At 42.1% G+C, this 25,868-nt stretch overlaps 1 protein-coding gene across 1 annotated transcript in view; it reads right to left on the bottom strand.

Annotated features, from left to right (window-relative positions):
- Positions 1–25,868, bottom strand: part of si (sucrase-isomaltase) — a 69,114-nt gene that overhangs the window by 35,038 nt on the left and 8,208 nt on the right. The window contains exons 8-19 of the mRNA XM_071534549.1: positions 24,471–24,583; positions 24,239–24,364; positions 20,017–20,148; positions 19,499–19,618; positions 15,173–15,286; positions 14,537–14,621; positions 13,690–13,807; positions 10,800–10,971; positions 8,765–8,881; positions 6,407–6,561; positions 5,302–5,386; positions 1,707–1,763 (exon numbers count right to left, since the gene is read on the bottom strand). Coding sequence (XP_071390650.1) covers positions 1,707–1,763; positions 5,302–5,386; positions 6,407–6,561; positions 8,765–8,881; positions 10,800–10,971; positions 13,690–13,807; positions 14,537–14,621; positions 15,173–15,286; positions 19,499–19,618; positions 20,017–20,148; positions 24,239–24,364; positions 24,471–24,583 — 1,394 coding nt within the window. The remainder of the gene's footprint in view (positions 1–1,706; positions 1,764–5,301; positions 5,387–6,406; positions 6,562–8,764; positions 8,882–10,799; positions 10,972–13,689; positions 13,808–14,536; positions 14,622–15,172; positions 15,287–19,498; positions 19,619–20,016; positions 20,149–24,238; positions 24,365–24,470; positions 24,584–25,868) is intronic.

Genomic DNA, 25,868 nt, shown 5'->3' with positions numbered 1-25,868 from the left:
TGGAAACAATAATACTTGAGAGGTTTTTGAAAGGTTTTCAAGAAACTTTAGAAAATGAAATGGAGTGATTGGGTCACTTGAGAAGGACTTAATTTTTCACATTATAACTATATAAAGTGTGACTGTTCTGATCCTATAATAAGCATTTATTTAATATTTTGGAAGAATAGACAAATTACCCCCCCCCTCCACTTTCATACCTCTGCGGGCCTAGAAAGAGCCCAGTTAATTTCTGAACCCCTGCGGACTGAATCCTCAGACCAGCCTAAGACAATTTAAAACTCTCTCCATTCTCCTTCTCCCTCCCTTCTTCTACACCTCCTCCTATTCTCTCTTGTGGTGCTCTAATTCTGTTTTTATCCTTTTCCCTCTATTCCCATTTTGTGTGTGTATCTCTGTGTGTGTGTGTGGGTGTGTGTGTGTGTGTGTGTGTGTGTCCCATTCTATGCAGTACAGTAGAGTATGGGCGTGTGTGTGGGCTGGAGTTACTGGAGCGTCTATAAGCAATTTCAGATCTTATCACCCCCTCATTGTCTGCCTTAAGGAGGTCTCCTCTATCCTACTGCTCTCCTCTTCTCTCCACCCCTGTCGGCCAATCCTCCCATCTCCCCACTCCTCTACATACTTTTTATCCCCCATTTCCTCCTCTCTTCTCTTCTCACCTCTCCATGTCTCCATGTTCCCCTCCTGTCCTCCTTTTCACTCCTCTTTTCCCTCCCTCCTTTCCTTTCCGCACCCCTCATTTTCCTCTCCTTCATCCCCTCTAATCTGTTTTTTTTTCTTGTTGTTTCTTTCCCCTCTAACTTGTTTTTTTCTTGGTCATTTTCTCTCCCCTCCTCCTCTTTCCTCCCATCCCCCCGCCCAGATAATCACACGGGACCAACCAGGACAAGGGCCGGCGGCAAGACAGCCAATCTAATCATTCATCAGATCAGCGGGCGCTTTACACTGCCACTGTGACGCCCAAATAAGGTCCCAAAGGAACTCAACACCTCTTTTATCTCTCTGTCAGGGAGATAGTCCCTCTCTTCTCTTCTCTGTCCCCTCATTCGCTCTATCTTTGTCCTCACTCTCGCTCTGTCTTATCTCTCTCGTCTCTCTGTCTCAAACAAAGAACTCGAGGCAAAGGCTTTCATGTGATACATGTTGTGTGTGTATGTGTTAATATCATAGGCGTGACATAATAGTGATAAGCCGCGGCGAAACATTTTTGTTTTGGGCGCCCCTCCTCCCCCACATAAACACTTTCTACATCACAGCAGGCATTTCTATCATAGAGCAGACAAAATGACACATGGAGAGGACACTGTGTCAACTTGCGTACCGCCAACAGTAACCTCTGATCACCCTGGACAGCAGCAGCTATACTGGACAGTTAGGTGTTCAACCTCATGAAGCTTCAACAGCCTGGTCTCTAAATCAAACATACTTCTCTTGCATACAGCTATGACAGATCATCCAGATATTGGAACACAATTAGCAATACAAATCAAGTTTGCTCACACGTATTATCAGTATTCCATGACAAAAGAAGAAAATGTCTATCGATGTAAGTATGCACAGAAAGGGACAACAGCAACAACAATAATCATAATGGTAATAACAATCATCATCAGTGTGATACTGAGACAATTTCTAATAAGTGTGATATGAAACATGCAAAGTGGATTCACAGGGAGCAGTTTTAGAGCAGGAAATAGTCTTACCGTCTCATAGTCATACCACACAGCGTCTGGGATATACGCTCTCACCCTGTCCACCCCCTGCAGAAAACAACCACAATATAGGAATTTTTTCAGGTGTTTAAGTGTTTGAACAGCGACCTAAATTTGGTATTTTTTTTAAACTGATGATTTCTAAAGCAGATTAGTCATGAAAGGATGAATGAGGCAAAAGAGCAAGTTGTCAGCTTTTAATTTTGGGTCATCATTGGCGTCTGTGTTAAAGCCGGTCAGTTGATCCATGTTTGCAGCCCATAACACCTACCTTAACTCTCTGCACCCATCCTGACACTTTTAATCTTACAAGCCTAAACATGAGGAGACAAGCTACAAAAGGGCAACATGGATATTTCCCTTTGTGATGTATCATCAAAACTTAAAATTAATAGAATATTCACACAGAGAAAGAAAAAAAAATTCAACACATAAAAAAAAGTTATTTCTGAACTGCCTATCATTTTATATAAAGTTTCCACAAAGCCCTTGTGACATGTCAGTTGACACTGCTATGATGCAAGAGATGATGGAAAAGACAGCATCAAGCGGCGACCGATAGGTGACAGCCTTTGATGGCTTAAGGTGGTGGACAGACAGGAGCAATCAATAGCAGAGCGCCAGGTCTTTGATAGCGCTGTCACTCCTCTGCTCTTTCTGACAGGACAGAACAGAGAGTGAGATGAGAGGACATAGAGAGAAAGAGTGAACTACAAGTCTTTTTCAAAAAGACCAAATAGTGAAATATGTCATCTGTGTAGGCCATGGCCGTCCGTCAAAGGCACCGCTGACACCAACACTCGCTCCCAATCTCGCCGCTGGAAGCTCTCTCTCTCTCTCTCTCTCTCTCTCTCTCTCTCTCTCTCTCTCTCTCTCTCTCTCTCTCTCTCTCTCTCTCTCTCTCTCTCTCTCTCTGTCCATTTCAGCAGCATGTCCTATTTTATGGCCCTCAGAGGCCTGTCATTAGGAACAAGAGAGAGGGATGACAGGAGGCCAGGAAAATAATAGAAAATAAATGAGTAAGAGAAGAGGAAACAAAGGAGAAACAAGACAAAGGCAAACAAGAGGAAAGATGAACAGCAAACAGCAAAAAAAGTAAATGTAGAACACTATACAGAGTGAAACGCCAATTAAAATGTGTTGTCGTGACGGCCTGTTGAACCAATTTAAATGACTGTTGATGTCCTCTTCTGGGACGTCATCCACAGTTTGAGCCAGATCACCTGTCACAACCGCTGCACAGCCTGTGGGATGACAGCCTGGGGGAATGGATGCTCCCCCTATACCTCGTTTTCTGGTGTCTGATTTGCTCCCGGCGGCTATCACTCACCCCACTGACTAATGGGGAGGGACTGCAGGAGTTAGCATGGCTGCTAACTGTGATTGAGAGGGACAAGGCATGGGGCCTGTATCCTCATTTAGAGTACTGAGGCTCTGTTAGCCATAAGGTAAGATTTGATCAGGTGGACTAAAGATTCATACTGGCAGGATGATCAGATGGTAGGTAAGGTAGATAGGAGGGGCAGAGGGAGAGAGAGAGAGAGAGAGATGGATTTAAATGAGACAAGATCACAAGGGTGAGTTGAGTGCAGCTGATTAAGAGAATGCAGATGAGATAAGGGAGCCAACGTTTGATGAAGGGATGAGGGAGAAAAAAGAAAAGAGAGTAATGGGAAAAAAAAAGCGCGGAGGCATGGAGGAAGACCAGAGGGGATGACTCTGAGAGAGAGAGAGAGAGAGAGAGAGAGAGAGAGAGATCTCCCTAGTTTATCACAGAGATCAAGGTTAAAGCGATCTGAAAGATAGAGCCAGAGCATCATTAGAGAAAGAGAGAGACAGGCAGAAAGACAGAGTGATAGACAGATAGAGGAAGATAGGAAGAGAGAGAGAGAAATAGAGAGAGAGAGAGATGAGAATAAAGAAGAAGGTAAGTGGAGGTAGGCTGTGAAAGGTTGTTATCGACCAGCCTGTGACCCTATTCAAATACTTGATACTGTCTTCACAGATTAACAGCTTGGTGTACCTGTGACCGATAGTAGGCGCTCTGTCCTCAGTGCCTACCCACAGCTCACCAACACCATGTGACCATAAAGGCTGCATATTCAGTCTCATCTGATCTGTCACATGGAAATAATCAATGGAGCAGGGAGCAGACACTTACTGCCATTGCTAATCAGAAATAGCAGTACAACACATATCCAGTGTGAGTCAGCAGCATCCTGCCCTTGAAAGACCAGGGAGCTGGAGTCAATATCACAACAGACCAATACCAGGCCCAGTTGAGCCCATGTCAAGGCCCATGCATCCCAAAGGCACTTTGAATCCAGTCAAGACAATCAGAGTCCTATTTGGGGGCCAAGATCAAAATAGCAGGAGAATCATTCAAAATTGATATGATAATACTATTCAGCAGTGTTTTCAGACATTTTACAGAAAGAACAAAGTGAGGATGTCTCTTGTGAGTTCCATGTATTTCTTTGATGTTATTTGCATCCGTACCAGGGACAAATATGAGGCCTAACATAAAAGAAAGAAATATGTGAGACAAGAGCAAAATGGAAGTTAAAGGGAGGTAGGGTTAGATGACAAACACAATCTTGCATTGCTCAAACGCACCCTGACTGTAGATGTCAATGGGTGACAGAGGGTGTCTTTTGCATGTGTCAACTCAATTCTGACTGTATGTAGCAACATGGCCTCCTCATGATTCTACTTTCTAGGTTTCAGCTCTGTTCAGTACGTCAGTGTGAAACTACCTACTTGACCTCTCCCCCACCCTCAGGAGAGCATAAACTCTGAGGCACCGCAGCCACAAACCCTCCACTTCTTGTATTAGAAACTTTTTCACAATCACACTGATTGAAGTTACTTCATCCCCGGCCCCACTTTGAATCCAATTCGCTTTCCGCTATTCTGTAATTCGCGAGAGACCATGCTAAATTGCTTATTAATCAGGCCACTTTGACATGACCGCAATCTCTGCGTATGCACACATGCACACGCACGTACAGGCACGCACATTTACAAACACACACACACACGCACACAGGCACACACAAACACACACACACACACACACACACACACACACACACACACACAGGCACACACACACACACACACACACACACACACACACTCAGAAAAGCATGCACAAACACACACATACACACTTCTATCTACACTTCTAATCTGCCAGTAATGAGGTCAGTGCTCTCATTAGAGCTGAGAGAAAAGAAGGAGGATATGAAAGAGAGAAGAAAGAGGGATGAGAGGAGGGGAGGGCAAGAAAGAAAGTAAATCCCATGTCATGTTCTCCCAGCGGAGGTCAGTGTGTGTGTGTGTGTGTGTGTGTGTGTGTGTGTGTGTGCGATTGCGTGAGTGTTTGTGTGTGAGAGTGCATGTGTAATTGATCCTCTCATCTGCCTTCATCTGCAAGGCATATTTTTGTATATACTGTGTGGTATGTATGTGTCTATACATCTACATTTTGTGCATGTGCATGTGCATGTGCGTGTGTGTGTGTGTGTGTGTGTGTGTGTGTGTGTGTGTGTGTGTGTGTGTGTGTGTGTATGTGTCCACTGACCGGGTCCAGTACAGGTGTGATGAGCAGGTGTTTTCCCCAGAGGAACTGGCGGTCCACTGACCAGGTGGCACTGTCAGAGTAGAACCTGGGGAGAGTGGGAGAGGAGCATAGTATGAATTAGATATCTATTCCATTATGATCTGGCTTGCAAAAAATATATTCTAGACCATATTCATTGTGTAAAACCAACATGTCCTTCTTTGCTCAGGGTTAGTGAACTCACATCTGCGTAATGACATTGTCCTACAACAACCTTCGAGGCAATGTCTAGATGTGTGCTAAATATTATTTTGCCACTGCTTGTTTCTACCCTCATCATTCATAATTCATAATACTAATTCCAAGATGTTCACATTTAACAAGGTGGCAAGAAAAATGACTGGTCACAGCCTAACTTTTCCACTAAAACCTGAAGTTACCAAATTGGATGCAGGAACGTGGTCTCATCCCACACTCAAATCTCCACATCCATATTTTTAACACACACTCTATTAGGAGGTTGGAAACCTGCACAATAGCCTGTAGAGAATCTCTATCTCTCCTTACAGTGTGATAGTAAATGCCTCATGGTCATAACAGGCCAATACTCTCCTGGTGTATGAGCCTTGAAAAAAAATAAAAAACTATTTTAGATTTCATCTTCAATCTGTCAGTTTCCTAAGCATCACACGGTTTCTGTTATTTATGTATAGAGGGATCCTAAGGATATCAGGCACTCTTGACAAATCTATTTGACTGTCATCCATAATCATTACCACAATTTGGATCAAAACAAGCAGGCATAGCTTTGCTCAAATAGCTGTTAAAGGCAACAGCAGTAGGCTAAAGGCCAGTAGTAATATCCATTTCTACATTATGTTTTATAGATCCAATGAAAAAAAAAATCTTCCCCCTAACCAAGAAAAACTGGTTAATTTTCAATTTTCCTGTTGATGCCCATGTGACTATTTCACAATGCATCTTCAGTTGTCTCACTTGGTGTCAGGGCTGTGAAAAATGTTTTCCATTAGTCTAAGATAAGATCATACTATAAATTACTAATAAAAAGGCTAAACTGGCAGTATGAAGGTTTCACAGTGCACTGACAACATTTTGAATGACTTACTCGTGCATGACAGGACGTACAACAGTCTCTCCTGCGGTGTGGGCTCTGTAGAAGAGTGTGTAGAGGTAAGGCAGCAGGGTGTAACGGATGTTCAGGTAATGTTTGGAGCTCTCTACCAGCTTAGAGCCAGGGCCAAATGTAGCTGGATCCTGCGGCTGGAGACAGAGAGATGGATTAAAGAGATGGGGTTGATGAAGGAGAGAATGATGAGGGAACGGAGAAGGTGGAGGGATGAAGGGGGTGGAAAGAGGGGTGGAGGATGAGATAGAGGGGTGAGGAAAAAGGGACAGAAGCAGAGAGGAAAATAAAGGGAGGAGAGGGAAATGACTATTTATATGACTATTTATGCACTAAAAGGAGATAACAACAGGAAACACATTCAAAGGAAGAGTGGTTGAAAATCTGAATAAATACATAAAATGAGACTTTTTTTGACATTAAATGTATTCCAATGAATGATCAGGATCCATCCCTAAAGAGAAAAAAAGAGCAAGAGGAAGAAATAAAAAGGAACAGAGAGAAGAGAGAAAGAAATACATAGACGTCCCAGTAAAAACACAAAATAGATGATCAGCAAGAAACTAGCTGACTGAGAAACTGAAGGAGAAAATGTAAAAAAAAAAAAGTGCAGATCTAGAACAGAATGATACTTTGATAGACATTAAGAGAGAGGGAGAGAGAGCGAGAGAGAGAGAGAGAGAGAGAGAGAGAGAGAGAGAGAGAAAGTTCGAGTAAGAAATAAAGAGGAAAAGTGAGAGTGAGAGAGAGACAGAGAAGAAGTATGATTTAAATCCTATGATAGTGGAGTGTGAGAGGGTGATTAGCTGCTAAAAGGCCCTGCTCCTCTCATCTGGCTAATCATTTATGCCCTCGGCACCTCTGAGAGTGTGATGAGAACTGTGTGTGTGTGTGTGTGTGTGTGTGTGTGTGTACGCGGACTATGGCCTGCATGGCCCTGTGATGAGAGCCATGATTAGGGCAAAGCAAAGGTCACACATTAGCTGTCTCGTTTAGTGGAAATCGTACTTCAAATTCATCATCATCATGTCCCTGTCCTCCAGCAAATACCCCCCACCCCCACCCCACCCTCTCTCTGTCTCACCCCCCCAACACCTCCCTCCCAACCAGCACTGTGCTATTTTTGCAGCAGTGATGATGAGCAGGGAAATGTCACACAACAAATATTGTGAGAGCATCCATTTTCACGCTGTTCAATGCTAGGGACAGATTTTCCTTCCAAGTTATTTGTGTTCGTCTGCAATAATAGCTTGGTAAGCATTGTCAGTAAGACCTCGAGACATAGAAAGGCATCAGAGTATAAACACTGATCATCCATTCATGACACAAGACTACTAATTTGACATTCAGCATTCAATACATTGATAGTACGCTTGTTTGAGTTACAAATAAAAGAAATGTCAATAATACATGACTGATAAAATGCAAGGCTAGTAATTAAACTGCTTTTTGATCTATGAGAAAGAATAATCATTAGCATCATTAACAGAGTTGAGAATTCTTGTCAGTGTGAGCGCTGCAGGATCTGAACTTCAGATAGATTAGAAAAGGTGTGAAAACACCTGAATTTAACTGATCAGCACTTTTCTGGTGAACTCATCATCGTACGGTTTGTCACACCGAACTGGGTGATACTTTATTAGAGGTTCTGCTCAGGCGTTATGAGCCATGAGACGAGACATCATGTCCTACACATGGAACCAGAATCACAACTGGAGTGAACAGGAGCAGCAGTCCTGTGTCTGGGTAGAAGAATGGCAATAACACCGCCAGAGTTCGGGGTTTGCTGCCTATTGGGGCCATCCAGTGCTCAAACTGTGTGCATTCATGATATTTAAAGGCACTTTGGCGGAGTGTCCACCAAATGGCATATGTTATGTTCTGGTAGTTTAACAATCCTATACTGAAGTGTAAAATCTCAACATCCGTGACTAGTATCAGTTTGCTGATGCTCATTTAGCTACTTTTAGCTATGTTTCACTTGGTTCAGATGTTTCAGTGCCCACTGCGGCCGTTCTGAGTCTTGATGTTCAGCTGCTAGCGTTCCCACTGTCAATCGCCTATGAATGTGTTCCCTTTTCAACATTATAACACTACTTTATCCCCGCAGGTACCAATTCTACAAGTCCTGCGAAGCTATGTGGATACTGTATGAACCTCCTGTTCTTTACCACTTTGAGCATGTAAGTCACAACACATACAATTTTATGTAAACCCCACAATGTGCAGATATGAAATGTAGACCCTGCAGCACTTTAGACCATGCGGTGGCTGTGTGATACGTAACTCTAAGCTTGACAGTCTCATATAAGAGATGTAGCATGAATGCCTCGACAGTACCTTGTAGCCCTGGGCGTTGTGGTTCCGGCTGAAGGGATAGAAAGCTCCCACCTGCATCCAGCGACGACACAACTCCTCACTGGAGTCGTCAAAGAAACCACAGATGTCAGCTCCGATCTGAAAACAAATGAAAATACAGGATGAGGGAGGACAGGTTGACATTTACCCAAAACCTATAGCTGTTAAACCTTTTTTCCACCCCATGGCTAAAATGTTAAATTTAGTCTAATGGAACCATCCAATTGACATGTCATCTGACCTTCAAGAAAAAAGACATGTTTTTGGGTCCCATTCCGTAAAAAAAGAAAGAAAAGGCAAGTACATTGATGCATACAAGATGCAAGCAGAGATTGATTCATCCACACACTGAAACACTACAAAAGAAAAAGAACAGAGCAATGGACTGCAGCATATTTATGTATTCTCTCTCAAATATTGTGAGGACAAACAAAAAAATAAGAATCTAATAAAATCTAATAAAATCAAATTCTGTCATGAATGGCTATCAGTCAGACCATTCCTGAAGAAAGAAAACAAATACTTAAATTTTCAGGTCAACAAATCTCCAGGATGGAGCAGTGAGCATTGGGTAAAAAGCAGGGGCTTACGTGATAACTTCTTGTTGTCGGTTCAATTCAATCAGGATTTATTGGCAGGCAGCAGATGTGGACAGTGATCTTTATTTCCATTAATTGCACAATGGAGTCCAAGAAAGAGACTTCAGTCAAAGGCCAGTCCACAGAGACTGCTTGCTTGCTATTGTTTACTACCGGCCACATTTTACAACAGACTCAATGGGAGGGAATCGATCCAAATCCCATTTCCCCTGCTAACTCTCTCTCTCTCTCTCTCTCTCTCTCTCTCTCTCTCTCTATCTCACTATGTGCATGTGTGTGTGTGTGTACTGAAGAATTGGAAAAACCTAACATCTGCTTGACACAGTCCCACCAGGATGCAGTTGGCATCTCTGAGACCGCCTGACGTGCACAGCTGGAGGACTTTGTGCGTGTGTGTGTGTGTGTATGTTTGACCCCCCGTCGTTTTCTTACCGCTGTTTGCACTCTGTGCATGCAAGTACAGACACATGCAAGTGCACAGTGCAAAGTCTGTGTGTGTACTGTCTATCAGTGTGTTTGCATGCATCTGTGTTTTTGAATGTTTCTGTTCCTGCATCCAGAACCAATGTTCTTCCAGCCCATAATGGATCTCATTACAGTCCCACTCTGTCTAGCCTGCCTCTCTGTCTCTACGCTTAAATTTCAACTCAGTTAGAATCTCAAACCTCTTTTATATGGCAAAACTTTCCGATTTTCTAAGATCTGTAACAAGATATTTTTGTAATAGAAGTGTTAGTTAGTTAGCTTGTTCATACCAAGTTTACCAAAATATATACTTGACATTTCTCTCTTATTGTTAACTAAGGTAGCAAATGAAACGAATTGATAATGAAAGTAAACCGTACTGTAATTCATCCTGTCAAACCTGAACCACAAGTCAAATGCACCAGGGTCAATGGCTACTTGCTGAAAGATGAGTCACACTGGCATGCTCATGGAGCTCATGGGTGCCTGGAGATTTTGCTCAAACGTAAGGAGAATCCAAAGCAAACAAAAATGGGACATTAATTTCACTCAAACTGAGTGAAATCAACCTATAATCAGATTTTCCCTGTTCAATGTTAAAGCAATTTGCAACCTGGCCAGCAGCCCTTTATATTTTGCAATCATTTCTGTGTTTGGTGTGTGTGCCGTGACAATATAAAAGCTGAGAACTGTTTATGCCACAAAACTATGAAAGACACTTTTCTTGATAACAGTTGACTGAACTCATGACCAGATTTTTTTAAACTATTGCTCAACTGAGAAGCTGTTCTTTAAAAATAAGTAGAAATAAAAAAAAATAGCTCTTACAATCCTGCTTGGCTCTGTCAACTGGGCTGAAAAAGTAGAAAAGGTTTTTCCTGTTGTACCACAGGGAAACTCACACAAGGCATAATCAAAACAGTATTGTCCCATCTTTGAAGCTTACTACTCACATAGGGAACCCCAAACAGGCCAAACTCCAGCATGCCAGGGATGGCCCATTTGATGTCGTTCCAGTTGGCAGCATTGTCCCCCAGCCAGTGACCCGAATATTTCCCCACACCTGGGAAGGAGGAGCGGGTCAGCATCAGGGTCCGGTTTCCACCGAACACACGCTGCAGAGCCCTGGATGACAGGGAGGGGGGAGGAAGGACAGAAGCAGAGAGAGAAATAGAGAGACAGGGAGACACAGAGAGGTCAGACAGAAAGATAGGACAGAATGAGAGAGAGAGAGAGAGAGAGAGAGAAAGAGAGAGAGAGCGAGATTGATCAGATGGGGACAAAGCCAGAGTGAGTTCTACTTTTCCTACTGCACTGTACATTATTATTCTATTTGATGAGGGAGATCGAAGCACCATTGATTTCCATGACAATACACAGCCCTGATGATGTTTACAAAATGTGTCTCCTGCCAATAATACATTTTAATTAGTAGACGGAGGGAGAAAAAGAAGGAAGGAGTAAAGAAAGAGACAAAATAAAGATGGCTAGCTTTAATGCATAAACTGTGAGTCAGCGAAAGTTGACTTCAGAGGGCTTGTGATTCATGGTCTCCAGCGTATGTGTGTGTGTGTGTGTGTGTGTGTGTGTGTGTGTGTGTGTGTGTGTGCATGTGTGTGTGTGGTATGTTTTTCTGCATGCACACATCTATGTGTGCCTTTGTGTACCTGTGTGCATATATAGCATATGTACTGTACTATGTGCACATATAACACGGGCAATACCTCTGGGGCAAGTCCCATAGAAGGAGCCTCAGGCCTTTCTTTTGATTCTGTAGTCAGTATATGTTTTCCAATACCAAATCTCACAGTAGGGCCTCACTAACAGACAAACACCATACTGGGGAGATGTTTAAAGGGCCAATTCATAATTAAAATGGGAACAACAGGGAGCCCCATCAATGTAAAGCCCAAAATGAGATTAGTGACATTTTTCTTCAATGTGTAGCTAATTAGCAAAGTTATGCAATGACTGTCTGTGTCTGACAACCAAATATGAATGTGTTTACATTTGCCTGTCAACACTCAAAAAGTGAAACTGTAGTGAAATTGCTCTGAATTTGAATTTGGCAAAAGAAGGATGAGGAAAAGCTTATTCTCTGTCTCTGCACCCCAATTCTTCAAGAATGGGATATCTGGTAGCCAAATGCCATGCTAACCTTTAAGGTGTCATTTTTTTTCTAAAAGTTTCCCAACTGTGCCATAATAATATCACTGTGGAAGAACCTCCCTCTATAGAAACTGAGGCTACATTCAGGAAAACAGTGACACCTGAAAGGTTAAGGTGGCATTTTATTCAAATGTAATAATTTTCATAGGTTTTTGAGATACACCTGGAAGCTTATGGCAGTGATGAATCAGCATAAAATAGCTGTAGAATATCACAATATGTAAAAGACTAAGGTGTTAGAAAAGTAAAAGGAGGTGGATGGACCCTTGTGGCTGTGATGCAAGATATGTAATCTACTGTGAAAGTTAAACGTTATCAACGTTTTGAGCATGTAATTGTCTTGCTCAGGCGCCACCTTTGCTGCTGCCTTTTAACCTCAATAACTTACATCTCTTTGCATCAGTGGGTGTGCAACCGCATTTTAGTTTCATGTAGTGATATTTTCCAGCAGCCAGCAACCCATTAGTGCAGGTGTGCATTCTTTTCTAATTGCTGCAATTTCCATACCACCACCATTAGTGCACATTAGAATTCTGGCAACTCAGGCCAACTTTACTTTAGCTTTGTCTGAAATTACCAGCTGAGGGCTCAGAGACTACTGGAATTTCTGTCCTGAGATACATAAGACTAAGGCCTTTTTTTATACCTCTGTGACATCGGTGAGGTTTGCATTGTGTGCAGCACTTGCAGACAAAGAACAGTCATCTGACTATCTTTATAGTCATTTGAAGATGAATCATAGAGGTGTCGGTAGCAGTGGACCTCAGCTAGTCTCTCTTCAAATTGCTCTGTGCTTGTTTGTTGTGATTTCGTGACAGGAATTGAGATTGGCTACCTGAATTTTGGTGGAAATCCCACCCCACTCACCCGTCAACCCATGGTCCAGGTCCTGCACCCGTTTGTGCAGGACCTGAAGCGCAGTTAGATTTGGAGGGAGATGTGTGTCATCTGCACAGACCTGGTGTGCAACGTGCGCACGCGACGACGCACATGACACAGCCCTCACACACCATAGCTATGCATTGATAAGAAGGCCTAACGTGTGTACTCACACTAAAAGATATCCATAGATTTCTCTGAATGTTTTTAACTATAGCCACATATCATATCCAGCTTAATGATGGGTATCTGTACTGCATTAATATAACTTCAATCTAGTGTATGCTCTATGAATTTCCACATCTTATTTGAATAATTATCCCCTACATTCACATTGATGTCTCTCTATAGATTTGTATAAGTCATGGGCCCTTAAACTATTTCAGCAGCGGATCCAAATGAGAAATTCATTCTCTCACCCTGGGAACCGGGCTCATTAAAACATATTTCTACTCTTATGACTTGGGATCCCACTCGCAATTGGTCTGCAAACCTTTTTTTTGGAGTCACAGGCTATAATTTAAAGAAGGGCAAAAGTCACTGTACTCAGAGCCACCAACGAACACATTTCACCTTTGCAGTTTTCTGTGGAAGCCAAGTCAGCTCCATAATCCTGCTCTATGGCCATGACTCAATAACCTGTGATTCTACCGCAGTTAATTTGAAAGATTTCGGGCAGATGACTATTGTGCACTATATCGCATTTGTACATTGTGTCCGCCAATACTTCTTGGTCTTAAAGAGGTGCTACAACCTGGCCAAAGTCCTTCCATCATTGATTCTGGATGTACTCACTTTTCAGTAGCCAGCACCATAGAGTATCCGTAGAGACTGTGGACATCGTAGTGGCTCCCCCAGTACTGCTTGGCATCCATACACAGAGTCTTACTGTACATCACCTCATCCAAAATCTCTTGAGGGAGAGAGGAAAGGAAGTGAGGAGATGAGGCGGGGGGGTAGAGGTAGAGGGAAGCAGGAAATAATGTAAAATATAGGATGGAGGGAGGGAAGGAGGACGCAAGGAGACAGGGAGAGAGGGTGCAAGGAAGGAAAGGGGAGGCAGGGACGGAGGGAGGGAGAGGGAGACATTGATATATACCGCAATAGGAAGGGAGAACGAGGAGGAAATGAGAGACAGAGGGAGCAATGGAGGAAGAGGATGACTAAAGAGGAGAGCAATAAAAAGGTGGTGTCAGGGGAGTATGCCTTCTCCAGTTATGATCATCCTGTCTGGGACACAGTCAGAATAAAAGACATGGCAAAAGAGTCATTTTCAAAATTCTTCACCAGGGACCCACTATTTCAGATGAGTTTTCCTTTGGACCTGAACTTACTTTTGTGGACTATTTTTTGTGGCTAATTTATCAAAATGTACTCTGCATTCATGCTGTAAGCTGCAAGGCTACAGCATTTCTTTATTTGTCTGTACATTGCAGTAATATGAGAATGCTATTATTACACAGTCATATAGATTTGTTTTAATTTGGGGGCCTATTGTAATGTTGCCATGATACAACGCTGAGACCCGGCCCTGTCTCTGAAGAACACAGTGGAAATCCATTAATTACTGTGGATATTATAGTATTGTAAGTATAGTATTGCAAGGTATAACTTGGTTCTAAACCCAAGTAGTGAGTCTTACTTGGAGTGTAGGGAGGGTAGTTGAGGTTGTTGGCTGCACAGCCTTTAATTGATCCTTTCTTGAAGTTAGCCACCTCGTTCATGTCCTGCAAATAAGACACAGGGAGAATGTTCAGTAAAATGCTTGAACCAATTATTGAACTGATTTCAACTGATAACTGCAATAATTTATCTGCCATCACACTAGGTTGTAAATCAAGGTTTCCTCCACCAATATGATAACATATTGAAAAGGGGAACATATCTTATTTTCTGCTGATAGCTAAAACCAGGTCGCCCTGAGTTAATTTGGAAGTAAGAAATAGTCCTTCAGGATGGGAAATTATGCATATTACAGAAAATATCCCAAGTAATCAATGAGTCAAACTCACCTTTCTGGTTATGGAATCAACAGTATAATATAAATTTCACATTAAAAATGCTGCACTAATACAGACTCAGAATCAGCTTTTGTTCATAGCTCTTTATTGGCCTCACTGTTAACCCATGTTGAAACAACGGCCACAGAAACAAAAGCTTGATGTCCCCATAAGTATGCAACTGACTGTAGATTACCAGTTTCAGAATTTCCATTCGGTTAGAGCTCAGTTCATTAAAGCATACTGACATGCCATTTATGTGGTTAAAAGTGACTTACGATCCAGAGGGCATCATGTTTGATCTCCTGGAAGAATCTCTCGTACTCATCAACCCACCAGTCTATACAGTTTGGGCTAGTGTAGTCTGGAAACACTGTCTCTCCTGGCCATACCTGACAGAGAGAGACAAAGAGGGATGATGTGTGCTTACATGCACATTTTTAGATTTATATCATGTAAAAAAAAAAAATCTATCTCTCCCTTCAGCTCTGATTTACTTATTCTACTTTCCCCCCAGAACCTGGTCTTACATATTAATTCTATTGTCACAGAAATACTCTAAGGTCACTAAGGCACTGACCTTTGAACTGCTTACCATTGGTTACTTGTAATTTTGCTGATATAGGGATTTAATCTTATTCTACTGTTGGACTGTTGTAAGTCGCTCAGGAAATGAGCATCAGCTAAAAGCCTGAAATGAAAATGTAAAATATTCCAAAGTTAGTTCATTTTGCTGAAACATAGGGAGTGTAGGTTATTGTGCTGCCTAAAGCTTTAGAATAAAATTAGCTAGTTCGAACATTATTCTGCCATTACTGTGTGTGCTTCACCACTGATAATATTTACTGCAACTGTTGATTTAGGAATGCACCATGACCATAATGTTTTGACAATATGTCAAAGCATTCTAGCTTTCATAATCTTTTTTCAATCTTTAGAAACATCTGTAATATATCTTTAACTGGAATACAAGCTGCAGTAGCATGTGCAATACTGTGTACATGTGAACAACATGATGGGGCACAATGAGCTATATGGTGCTACAGAGGCACTCAGCCTATGGGAATGTCATAGAAATAGCTTAGAGATGTAGAAATGACAAAGAAAAGAGAACAGAAGAGAGATGAAGTGAGGTAGGGGGCAGGATGGATGAGAGAGAGAGATGGCAAAGGAGAAAGGGGATAGAGATAGAGACGAGGAAAGGAAGAGAACAGGGGAGAGGAGAAATCGATAATGCAATAGAAATCTCCAGACGTGACTCTGTGTTAGAAGTCGTCCTTAATGACATGTATTGAGAAAAATGATTAATCCACAGAGAAAGACAGAGATTTTCTGTGTGTGTGTGTGTGTGTGTGTGTGTGTGTGTGCATATCTGTGTGTGAATCCTTCTGTAGAGCATAGTAGATATTAAATTTCAAGGTTGCTCCACTCTAGCTATCTTTTACCTTTACTTCCACTGCCAATAACTTTACAGCCCAGTTTGCAGCAAAGACATGAATCATGCTCACGTGCGTGCGCACATGCACACACACACATGCGCACGCGCACGTGCACACACACACACACACACACACACACACACACACACACACACACACACACACTGTACACACAAACAGATTTATAGGCAGATGTTTTTGGCAGTTGGTCAGAATTCCAAGGTCAGAGCTTATTGATAGTCCACTGTAGTTCCTATCATTCTTTTCCCGGTCAATTCTTCCTTTCTTTTCCTCTGGATTCTGTCTCTCTGACCTCTCCAGCTGCTTACTAATACTGACACCCCAGTTAGCAGCTCAACAAATCTGTCTGCCTTTGTACCTATCTGACTGTCTCTCTGTCTTATGTCTTTTTGCCTGTTTTTGTGCACTTCCGTCTGTCTGTCAGTCTGCCTACCCGTGTCATTATCTATCTGTCTCACTCCGTCTGTCTCTCCTTCTCTGCCTACCAGTCTGTGCCTGTTTGTCCCCCAATATGTCTGTCTACCTGCCAGCTTATCTGTCTCTTTCTGTGTTTACCTGATAATCTGTCTTTGTGTCTGTCTGGCTCTTAGTGTGGCTGACTTTCTTTCCGTCTCTCTCTCTCTTTCTCTTTGTTTTTGCATGGCCGTCCCTCTGCCATCCTGTCTCTCTCTACCATTCAATATGACAGCCACTTTGTCTACCCATCTCACTGTCTCCCTGTTTCAGTCTGTCTATTTTATTGTTTGTATTTATGTCTGTCTGCCTATACCTCCTATCTTTAAATCGACACACTCTATAGCTTCATATACTTCTCTCCATTTTTGCCTCTGTGCCTGTAAGCAGAAATGTTCATCTGAGTTTGCAAGGTCTTGCTATGATTTTTACTAACTCACACACTGAAACATACAGGGCCACCGGGAAAAGCTTTTATGCTTTATCTACGCTAGCAATTAGCTGTCTTAAAAGCCAAATAAATACCAGCCTGTCACTGTATCTCCCTTATCACTGACATACCTACCACAAAGGTCATTACTCAAAGGCCTCACTGTTTTTATAACCAGGACACATGCATTCATATGGAAATAAACTAGAATCAATTATAATCATACACACATTGCACACACAAACATAAAGCACAAACAACCAAGAATAGCCCCTTCTCATTTAGAGAGATGGACACACACAGATGCACATCGAGACTCACCTTTTCTTTCTCGCTTTCTTTCCCTCTCTCTCTCGCTCTCTCCCATAAACACACACACACCTAATCTGTGATTCTGTGATGCAGAACATTTTAAGATTAAACACTGATGTGGAATCAATGCATATATTTGACCTGTTACAAACAGCATGAAAAAGCGATTAGCAGAGGCACTGGGTGCTAATCGTGTGGGTAATCAAACACAACACTATAAAAGCGTATGACCAGCAGACTTATACCCCCTCCCCCCTCTCGCCACAGGGGAGGACTTCTAAACACGTGCTCTGTGGGGATAAATAAAGGATCAGAAATAACATACCGGAGGCTGCGACTTACATTAGGGAATATGTAGATGATCTAGATGGAGAGTGTGCGGTTATATCAGCCACACACATGCACACTTACAGACAAATGCTCATATTCAAGCAGCTTGTTTATGTACACAGTTCCATGGCATATGACAGACTTGTATAATGCACAGGCTGATACCCTCAGTGGGCCACTTTATTAGGTATGTCTAGCCGGCACGGTGCAGTACCTGCTTTTGCCTTCGGAACAGCCTGAATTCTTTGAGTCATGGAATCAGCAAAGGTGCTGGAAAAAATGCACAGGGGTCTTGGTCCATGCTGACTTGATTCATGCCGATTTTCTACTGGTTTATTCATGGTGCGAAGATCCTGTTCCACCTCATCTCAAAGGTACTTTATAGGGGATTGCACAGTAAACTGAACTTACTCTCATGTTCCTGGAGCCACCTTGAGATGATCTATGCTTTGTCACATGATGCATCATCCTGCTGGAAGTATCCATCTGATGAAGGGGCCATGAAGGGATGCACCTCAGCAACAATTTTAGGTTCACTGTGGTGTGCAAACAATGCTCCATTGGTACCAAGGGGCCAAATGTGTGTCAAGAAAACATTCCACACCATTACACCACCAGCAGCCTCTACTGTTAACAGCACGTTTGGTGATCACGTGCCCACTGTAGCCTCATCTTCTTGTTCTTAGCTGACAGCAGTGGAACTCGACACGGTCTCCTGCTGCTGCCCATCCGCTTCAAAATTCAGCAAGTTGTGTCTTCTGAGATGCCCTTATACACACAGGCACAGTTTGGAGAGGAGCAGTTGTTTCACTGCACCCCCTGGCAGCATTAGCCAAAAATTGGTTGTTGATGGTTTAATTTCCCCTGCTTTGATACTGCTGTGCAAAATGTGGTGCAAAACTGTGACCAAAGAAAATAGTGTGCATTTATACCCACCTTCTACTGCACTCGCCAAGACATCATTGTGCATAGTGTTGAAAACGCTAGCTGTACATGCCACTTATGTCTTTGTGGACAATTTTAGAAAGAAAGAAAGAAGATTTAACTTTGATTATACACGTTCCTCATGCCGTTTGCCCCCCGAAGCTGACTTTTCAACTGCGTCTATGTTGCTGCAAACCGCTGCAGCACTGAGCTGTTATTTGCATTTTTGTGGCCCGACTTAGCTTGAACAAGTGTTTCCATTCTCCTGTGACCTCTCGCATCAACAAGGTGTTTTCGCCCTCAGGAGTGCAGCTGACTGGATGTGCTTTGTTTATCGCACCATTCTCAGTAAACTCCAGACACTGTAGTGTGCAAAAATCCCAGGAGGTTAGCCGTTTCTGAGATGCCGGAATAAGTGTGTCTGGCACTAACAAATCATACCATAGCCAAAGTTGCTTAAATCAGGTGTGTTGCCAATTCTAATGTTTAGTTAAACAGCAACTTAACTTCTCGACCCTGTCTGCATGATTTATAGTTTATTTGCACGTGACTCACTGTCTGGAGGAGTGAGCTGTTTGTCTGAATGAGATCTTAATAAAGTGGCCACTGAGTGTATTTCTACATCTATATGCACACTCTGATTCAGATACACACATGCATAGACAGACAGACACACACACACACACATAGCTCACCTCTCCCAGTAGAGGTGTTTTCCCATCTGATTCAGTGACCCAGGCGTTCTTCTCTGTCCCACGGTCGTAGGAGCCGTATGATGCATTCCCAACCCTCTTACTGGTGGCTATCGCTGGATCCTGGGGACAGAGGAACACTCTGATTACAATAAAATGTGAAAACGGCAGAAATGTCATTTCTATTCAACTTGACATTCAAGAACAGCAATTTGGCCCGTACACTACACAGTGCATAATATGCCTGCCAGAAGGTTTGATATTGTTGTCATAGAAATGAACGCTGGTTTGGTGCATCCGACTCAGAACACATGGCAAAAAAATAATGTGGCTCAACGTTCAAATGACACACATTTGTGAGAATCTTTAAGAAACATACATAAGAAGACATGAATAGGCAATGATTTTTGAGCTGTCAATGTGGAAGCTGATCATTAATAAAAATAAAAAGTGATTGGGCCAGGAGTTCTCTTTTATATGACAGGTGTTAATATCGGTGGCCAGGTTGAGGTGTATCTTACCAGGATGAGGATGTATCTCTGTCCCTTCTCATGAAGGTAGTCGGCAAACTGTGGCAGCTCACTGAACTTGACTGTGTCATAGGTGAAGTCTTTCTTATCCTCCATGTAGTCTATGTCAGTGTACTGGATGTCCTGGAGTAACAAAAAAGATTACTAAATTAGGAGACCATGATCTTTATGAGTTTAAAGGTTAATTGCGGTCATTTTATATGCCGCTAATGCCGTATTCCACTATCTCCACGCGCACGTCCGCGCACGCACACACACACACACACCTCCACGACATCTAACTACAACAAGGACCACAATGGAAATAGGTCCTGTGACTTTTTTGTGTTATCCTTGATGTTCTTTTAATTGTGCATGTACATTGGTGTTGCAACCATGGAATTGTCCTTTTAAAGTGAATTGTGAAATAAAAAAACTAAAAAAACTAAAAAAAAAATTTTCAGCCTGGGCCTCATTATGACCATTGCTTTCATCACTTACTTTGCTGTAGAGTGTCCCTGCATCCCAAATACAAATACATACAGAGGGCCAAAGCGGTTGAATTCAAAAAGCAATTAAAACACGTCCTTTCAACACAATACCACTCAATGGGACCTTCGTAAGTCCAATGTCAAATTATCCATTGCCTGAAACGTGCGTATATTGCGGTATTAGATATGTTATTTTAACTAGCATGAGCTCATTGGCACATAAACTGCTGATGCTGTGTTTATCGGGTGTTCTGTAATTCCGAACTGCCAACTGTGAAAAAACGTGGTAATTACAAGTAGGCAACGTGGGAATTTTTATCACTAATACAATCAACTACACTCACAAAAAGTGACAAATATCTGCTGTTGTTTGTTTATGGTTGATTTTAAATTCATAAATACAGATTGATGTGTACTATGATTTATACATAGATTTGTATGTGCACATTCCAGCGAGTTAAACACGTGAAGAATGCTTTCAAGTTGAAGCAACAAAATCCTGTTCTTCTGCTTCTTCTGACGTGATTTGAACGTGACAGAAGACTGGCAGCCAGTAGCAAATGGACTTTTATAACTCATGCAGTGTGAGAGTGTTATTGTGTTGAAAGGACGTGTTTTCTTTTTGGATTCAACTGTTGGAGTTTCCGTTGGCCATGTGTAGCGTGTGTTGGGACAGCAGCGGTCCCGGTGGCCTGGAGGTATGAACACTCTACAGTACAATGAAGTAAGTAATGACATTTTCAACACAATCAGTTGTCATGATGGTAAAGACTAGGAAAAGGCCCAGGTAGAAAATAACTGGCACTATCCTTTAACCTGAATGGGGGGAAATAGTGGCTACAAAATATTTGCATGTGAAGAGCATGTGAAAAGCATGCGGTTATAACATTTGTGATCATCAATGAAAACACAGCATTGAATTGTTGAATGGCGATGTGATTATACATGCGTGTAGTCTATGTCAATATATATTAGGGAAAAGAGATAATATATTATCATCAAAGCAATTACATTTATTTAATTTCTCGCTGTTAATACAACAAACCCATCTCATTATTTTATTAATATTACTAAATTCAGGACATAGGAGTAGATTCCAGATTTAGACGTTTCCATATTGGCTGCTACAAATCCAACTTCCAAGACTTGACTTTGATAACCTTATGGATGTTATATGAATGTCTTGATGAGTTTACTTGAAAAAGGTTACATGTCATTACATATTCAAAACTTAATTGGAAATGTTAAAATGTTGGCACGACTTCCATGTATTACAGTCACATTTGCATATCCGCACAAGCGTAATACATTCAAAATGACTCTTAATACCTCAATATATAAATGTACCCACTCATGCTTCTGCCTCTATGCATCACTTGGACACATCCACTCGAAATGTTGCATCTTCACTTTAATGCATTGCCCCTCATATATTAGCATCTCAGCATAGCTAATACACGTGCCCTTTTGCAATTGCACTCCAAACGTCACTAAAAGACATTTTAGCAGTTAGCTTGTCTGTTGGCGTTCCTTTGCTGGACTGAGAGACCTTGATGTGAGCTCTAGCAACTTGGCTAATGTGCTGCTGAACCTTGGGAGGACACTGAGAATGTTAACACATTCTTTTTTTTTTTTTTTGTCTGGGTGTGACTTTATGCTTGCTCTCTGTCTGTCTGTTGTCTGCCAAAATGTACTCTATATCGATAGAGCAGATGGTTGGCAGGCCCTGCCAGATCCTTCCCCTAATGGTAATCAGCTCCAGACGTATTAGGGAGAATGTGATAATGCCCTCTGTGGTCTATCTGATGGTTATCAAATATGTCCCTGAGTACAGCAGGAGTGGAACCAGCTGCATCCTAATGCCTTCGGATAGGGAAGAAAGATTGGAGATTATCAGAATGAAATATTGAGATGGGATGGGCAGTTTGTTTGTGGCTGATTGTTAGATAAGATTGAGTTCAAACCATGTCCGTGATCGGTGTTGTCAGTGCTGGGTTGTGTTATTGTTCTAGAAGTTTCATGGGGTCATTTAGAGCTTATAAGATCAGGGCTTTCATCCACGAAGCCTCTGCCTAGGAGTTTACCTTATTCATTACGGGATAAAAAGTCTAACACGTCTGATCAGCGCTCCTGTTTTAATGGACTTTGCAAACGCGGGCCCTGACGAAGATGAGCACTGAAGCTCATTCCCATGAAAATGTCAACCAGAACTGGTATTTATCAAGTGTCTCAGAGGGGAAGAGGTGTTGGAGGAGTTTTACCATTCAGATCAGGATAAATGAGTTAATGAAAGGAACTCGGTCGATTGATCTTTGATCAGCACTAACATTCAGAGACGCTTGAAAAATAGTGGTCCTGGGATTGAACCTATAGAGCCCGGCAGACTGTCCATTATTTGACAGAAAGCTGGATTACCCCGTCTAAGCTAAAGGCCATCCCTATCACTCTGACTGGCTGTCGAACTCCTGCTTCAACCTTCATATCACGTCTCTGCAGATAGTGTAGTGGTTAAGACTCTTGCCTTTGGAACCACACAGTAGTGCATGAGTAGTTCAAATTTAACAAGGGGTGCGCAAGGTGAAGTATTGATTTCCTTCACTTTCCCCCCCAAAAGCTATACAGTAGTAGCAGCTGAAGAAGTCAGCCACCACACACCCTGCATTAGCACTGCATGATTTTTCACTTTACTGTTGCTCTTTGGGTTTGAGCAGCAATCCTGCAATCCTGCAAAAAAAAGTGGTAGCTCTACAATAGAAACACATATTTTGTGTTAAAATGGAGGATCCACATGCATCCTCCTTAAAAAATTCCCTCTGCATGTGATTCTGGGCCTAAGATCAAATGCCAAGAACTGCTCCTATTCTGTCCTCAGTTTGGTGTTTCCCTATTTGTAAAGAAAATCAATGAAAAGACAAAAAGGAGAGATAAATAAAAAAAGAGAAAGCTATGTCACATGCCTTCTGTTCCCAAAGTGTGTTTGATGGATATTGATCTCTGGCTTGTGGTAATGTAGGTGGATTGTGGCCCATGGATCAGGTGATAACACTGCTTGCCATGAGAACAAACAAGGACATGCCTACTTCCTGGTTTCTGTCTGTGTGTATGTGTGTGTATATGTGTGTGTGCGCACATGCAAGCGTCTCTGTGTGTGTGCATGTGGTGCAACAGGGTTGGATGAATGGACTGAAGAAGAAAACCTTGCCTTTCAGCTGGCCTGATATGAGTTTGTTGTGCTTCTTTATTGTGTTAATAAACACAATGTGGACTTAACAGAACGTGATAAGAATTTCTGCAGTCATGGTTTAGAACAGCAGGAGCAGCGAATGTAACTGAATGTGCCAAGCATGTGATTGGTAAGCAATTTATGGACCTGATGTTTGTTTTTTTTTTATTTCGTGATTTGTAGATACTAGGTTTTATAGCTCTCATGAACAGCATTATAACCATAATGATTTATGTCTGGCATGCATTGTCTCTGACAATGCACACACACACTTCCTAAACCCAGAAGCCATTAGCCATCAGCCACTATGGTCACTTTGGCCCTATTATAGCTGGTAAATAACCCTCTATAGAGAGTTACAGTTACTAATATCACAAATAAATGTATTTTGAACTAATTTTGTATCACAATAATATGTGCAAAAAATCCAGGCGGGGCAATACTTTTTATAGCCATTGTAGATAGGCAGGCAGACAAACAGCCAGAATAAATAAAGACAAACAAGTAGACAGGAGCTTACATATGGGAGGCCCACAGCTCGGTTCCTCTCCACCGTATTCTTGACCTCATCCAGGCTGCCGTAGTCCCACCGAGAAAGCTGGAAACCCAGTGACCAGTAGGGAGGGATGACAGGCCTGCCAATCAGCTGGACAACATAAATGGACATATTGTTTAAACATTTGCCTTGCTGGGGCAACTTGCTGACCACTTTTGCGCAGGAAAGTTGCAAAAGTAATTAGTTTGTGCCTCACCAGAGTGAACTCCTGCACCACTTGTTCTGGTGTGTCTCCGAAAAGAATATAGAAGTCAAGCACTCCTCCAATAGCTCTGAAGGTCACAGCTGGTGCTGGCTGAAGAGTCACCTCTGAAAGAGGATACACACACACATACACATTTGCATTATTATACTTGTGAGGACCTTGATTGACTAGATTACTTTCCTAATAAACCCTAATGCAGTGGGTCTAAAGTCCGGTCCTGATAGAGTCTAAGTCAGTCAGTCAAAATATCCTCACTTTGGAGGATGTTCCTTATCTTTCTATCCTTGTGAGGACATTTCGTCCTTATAAACTAGAAATGCAAGAACACACACGCACACACATATGCAAATGTTAAGATATGCACACAAACATGCATAAACACCCACATATACCCGCAAACACACACATGCACACAGATTTTAACAATTTATTTATGTCCACATAGAAGAAAACGTACAAGGACACAAATATTGAAGGTGCAGTAAAGTACATTCACAAAATCATGGACCATTGGCATAGATCTTCACAATACAAAACATAATACTCAGTTCTCAGGGGTATAAGTAGCAGCGTCTCCGCCATATATGGCGGCTACCAATAATAGCAGAGACAGCACAGTACTTTGCAAGCCGTTTAGCCGCCTTTTTGGGCATCCCAAGTTGTTGAAGCCCTCTTACAACCAACCTATGAGTGTGTCCTAGGCTGCCAAATATGAAAACAAGTAGTCTGCACCTATAACCTAGCTCTAAGATGGTATTTAGGAGTGGTTGGTATTTAATGACCTTGGTCATAAAGGCTTCCTCTAGGCTGGAGTCAAAGGTGCAGGCTACCTCTAAAACAAACACTTCTTTGGACTTTTCATTAACCACTACAACATCTGGTATATTGGCAGACAGATGTGAAAAAGAGCCTGGGTTACTATTACAGAGATGAAACATGGAAGGTTTGACACAGGAATGCTTGTACATTCTCACTGAGGGTGAAAAATGGTTTGATAAGTCCTTCGCTATAAGGTCCACTATTCTGTCGTGACGTGCTATGTACATTCCTTTGCCATTCAAGATGTGTGACATTGTTTCAGTGACCTGTTCTGTGGTGTGATGCATATAATGAGGAACCTGAGTACACACACACACACACACACACACACACACACACACACACACACACACACACACACATACACACAAACATCATGAGCATTCAGCAACAGTCAAAACTAGTCATGAGGGGTGAACAAGGTCTAACACAGGACGACTGTAGACATGAACAAGAGAAACATGTATCAGAGGACATTCACATTTCCTTCAATCATCTCCAAACCATGCCGTATTCTCTTTGATATGTCAATGCATGCTTTTGATTGGGACAACAGTAGATCTATTTGTG

The sequence above is a fragment of the Centroberyx affinis genome, unplaced genomic scaffold (assembly GCF_046629955.1).
Source record: "Centroberyx affinis isolate AG114_WGS23_722 - 3 ecotype Tasmania unplaced genomic scaffold, CSIRO-AGI_Caff_v1 ptg002577l_1, whole genome shotgun sequence".
Classification (NCBI taxonomy): Eukaryota; Metazoa; Chordata; class Actinopteri; order Beryciformes; family Berycidae; genus Centroberyx; species Centroberyx affinis.
The sequence above is the reverse complement of the archived record's forward strand: the minus strand, read 5'-3'. Positions and strand labels throughout refer to the sequence as shown.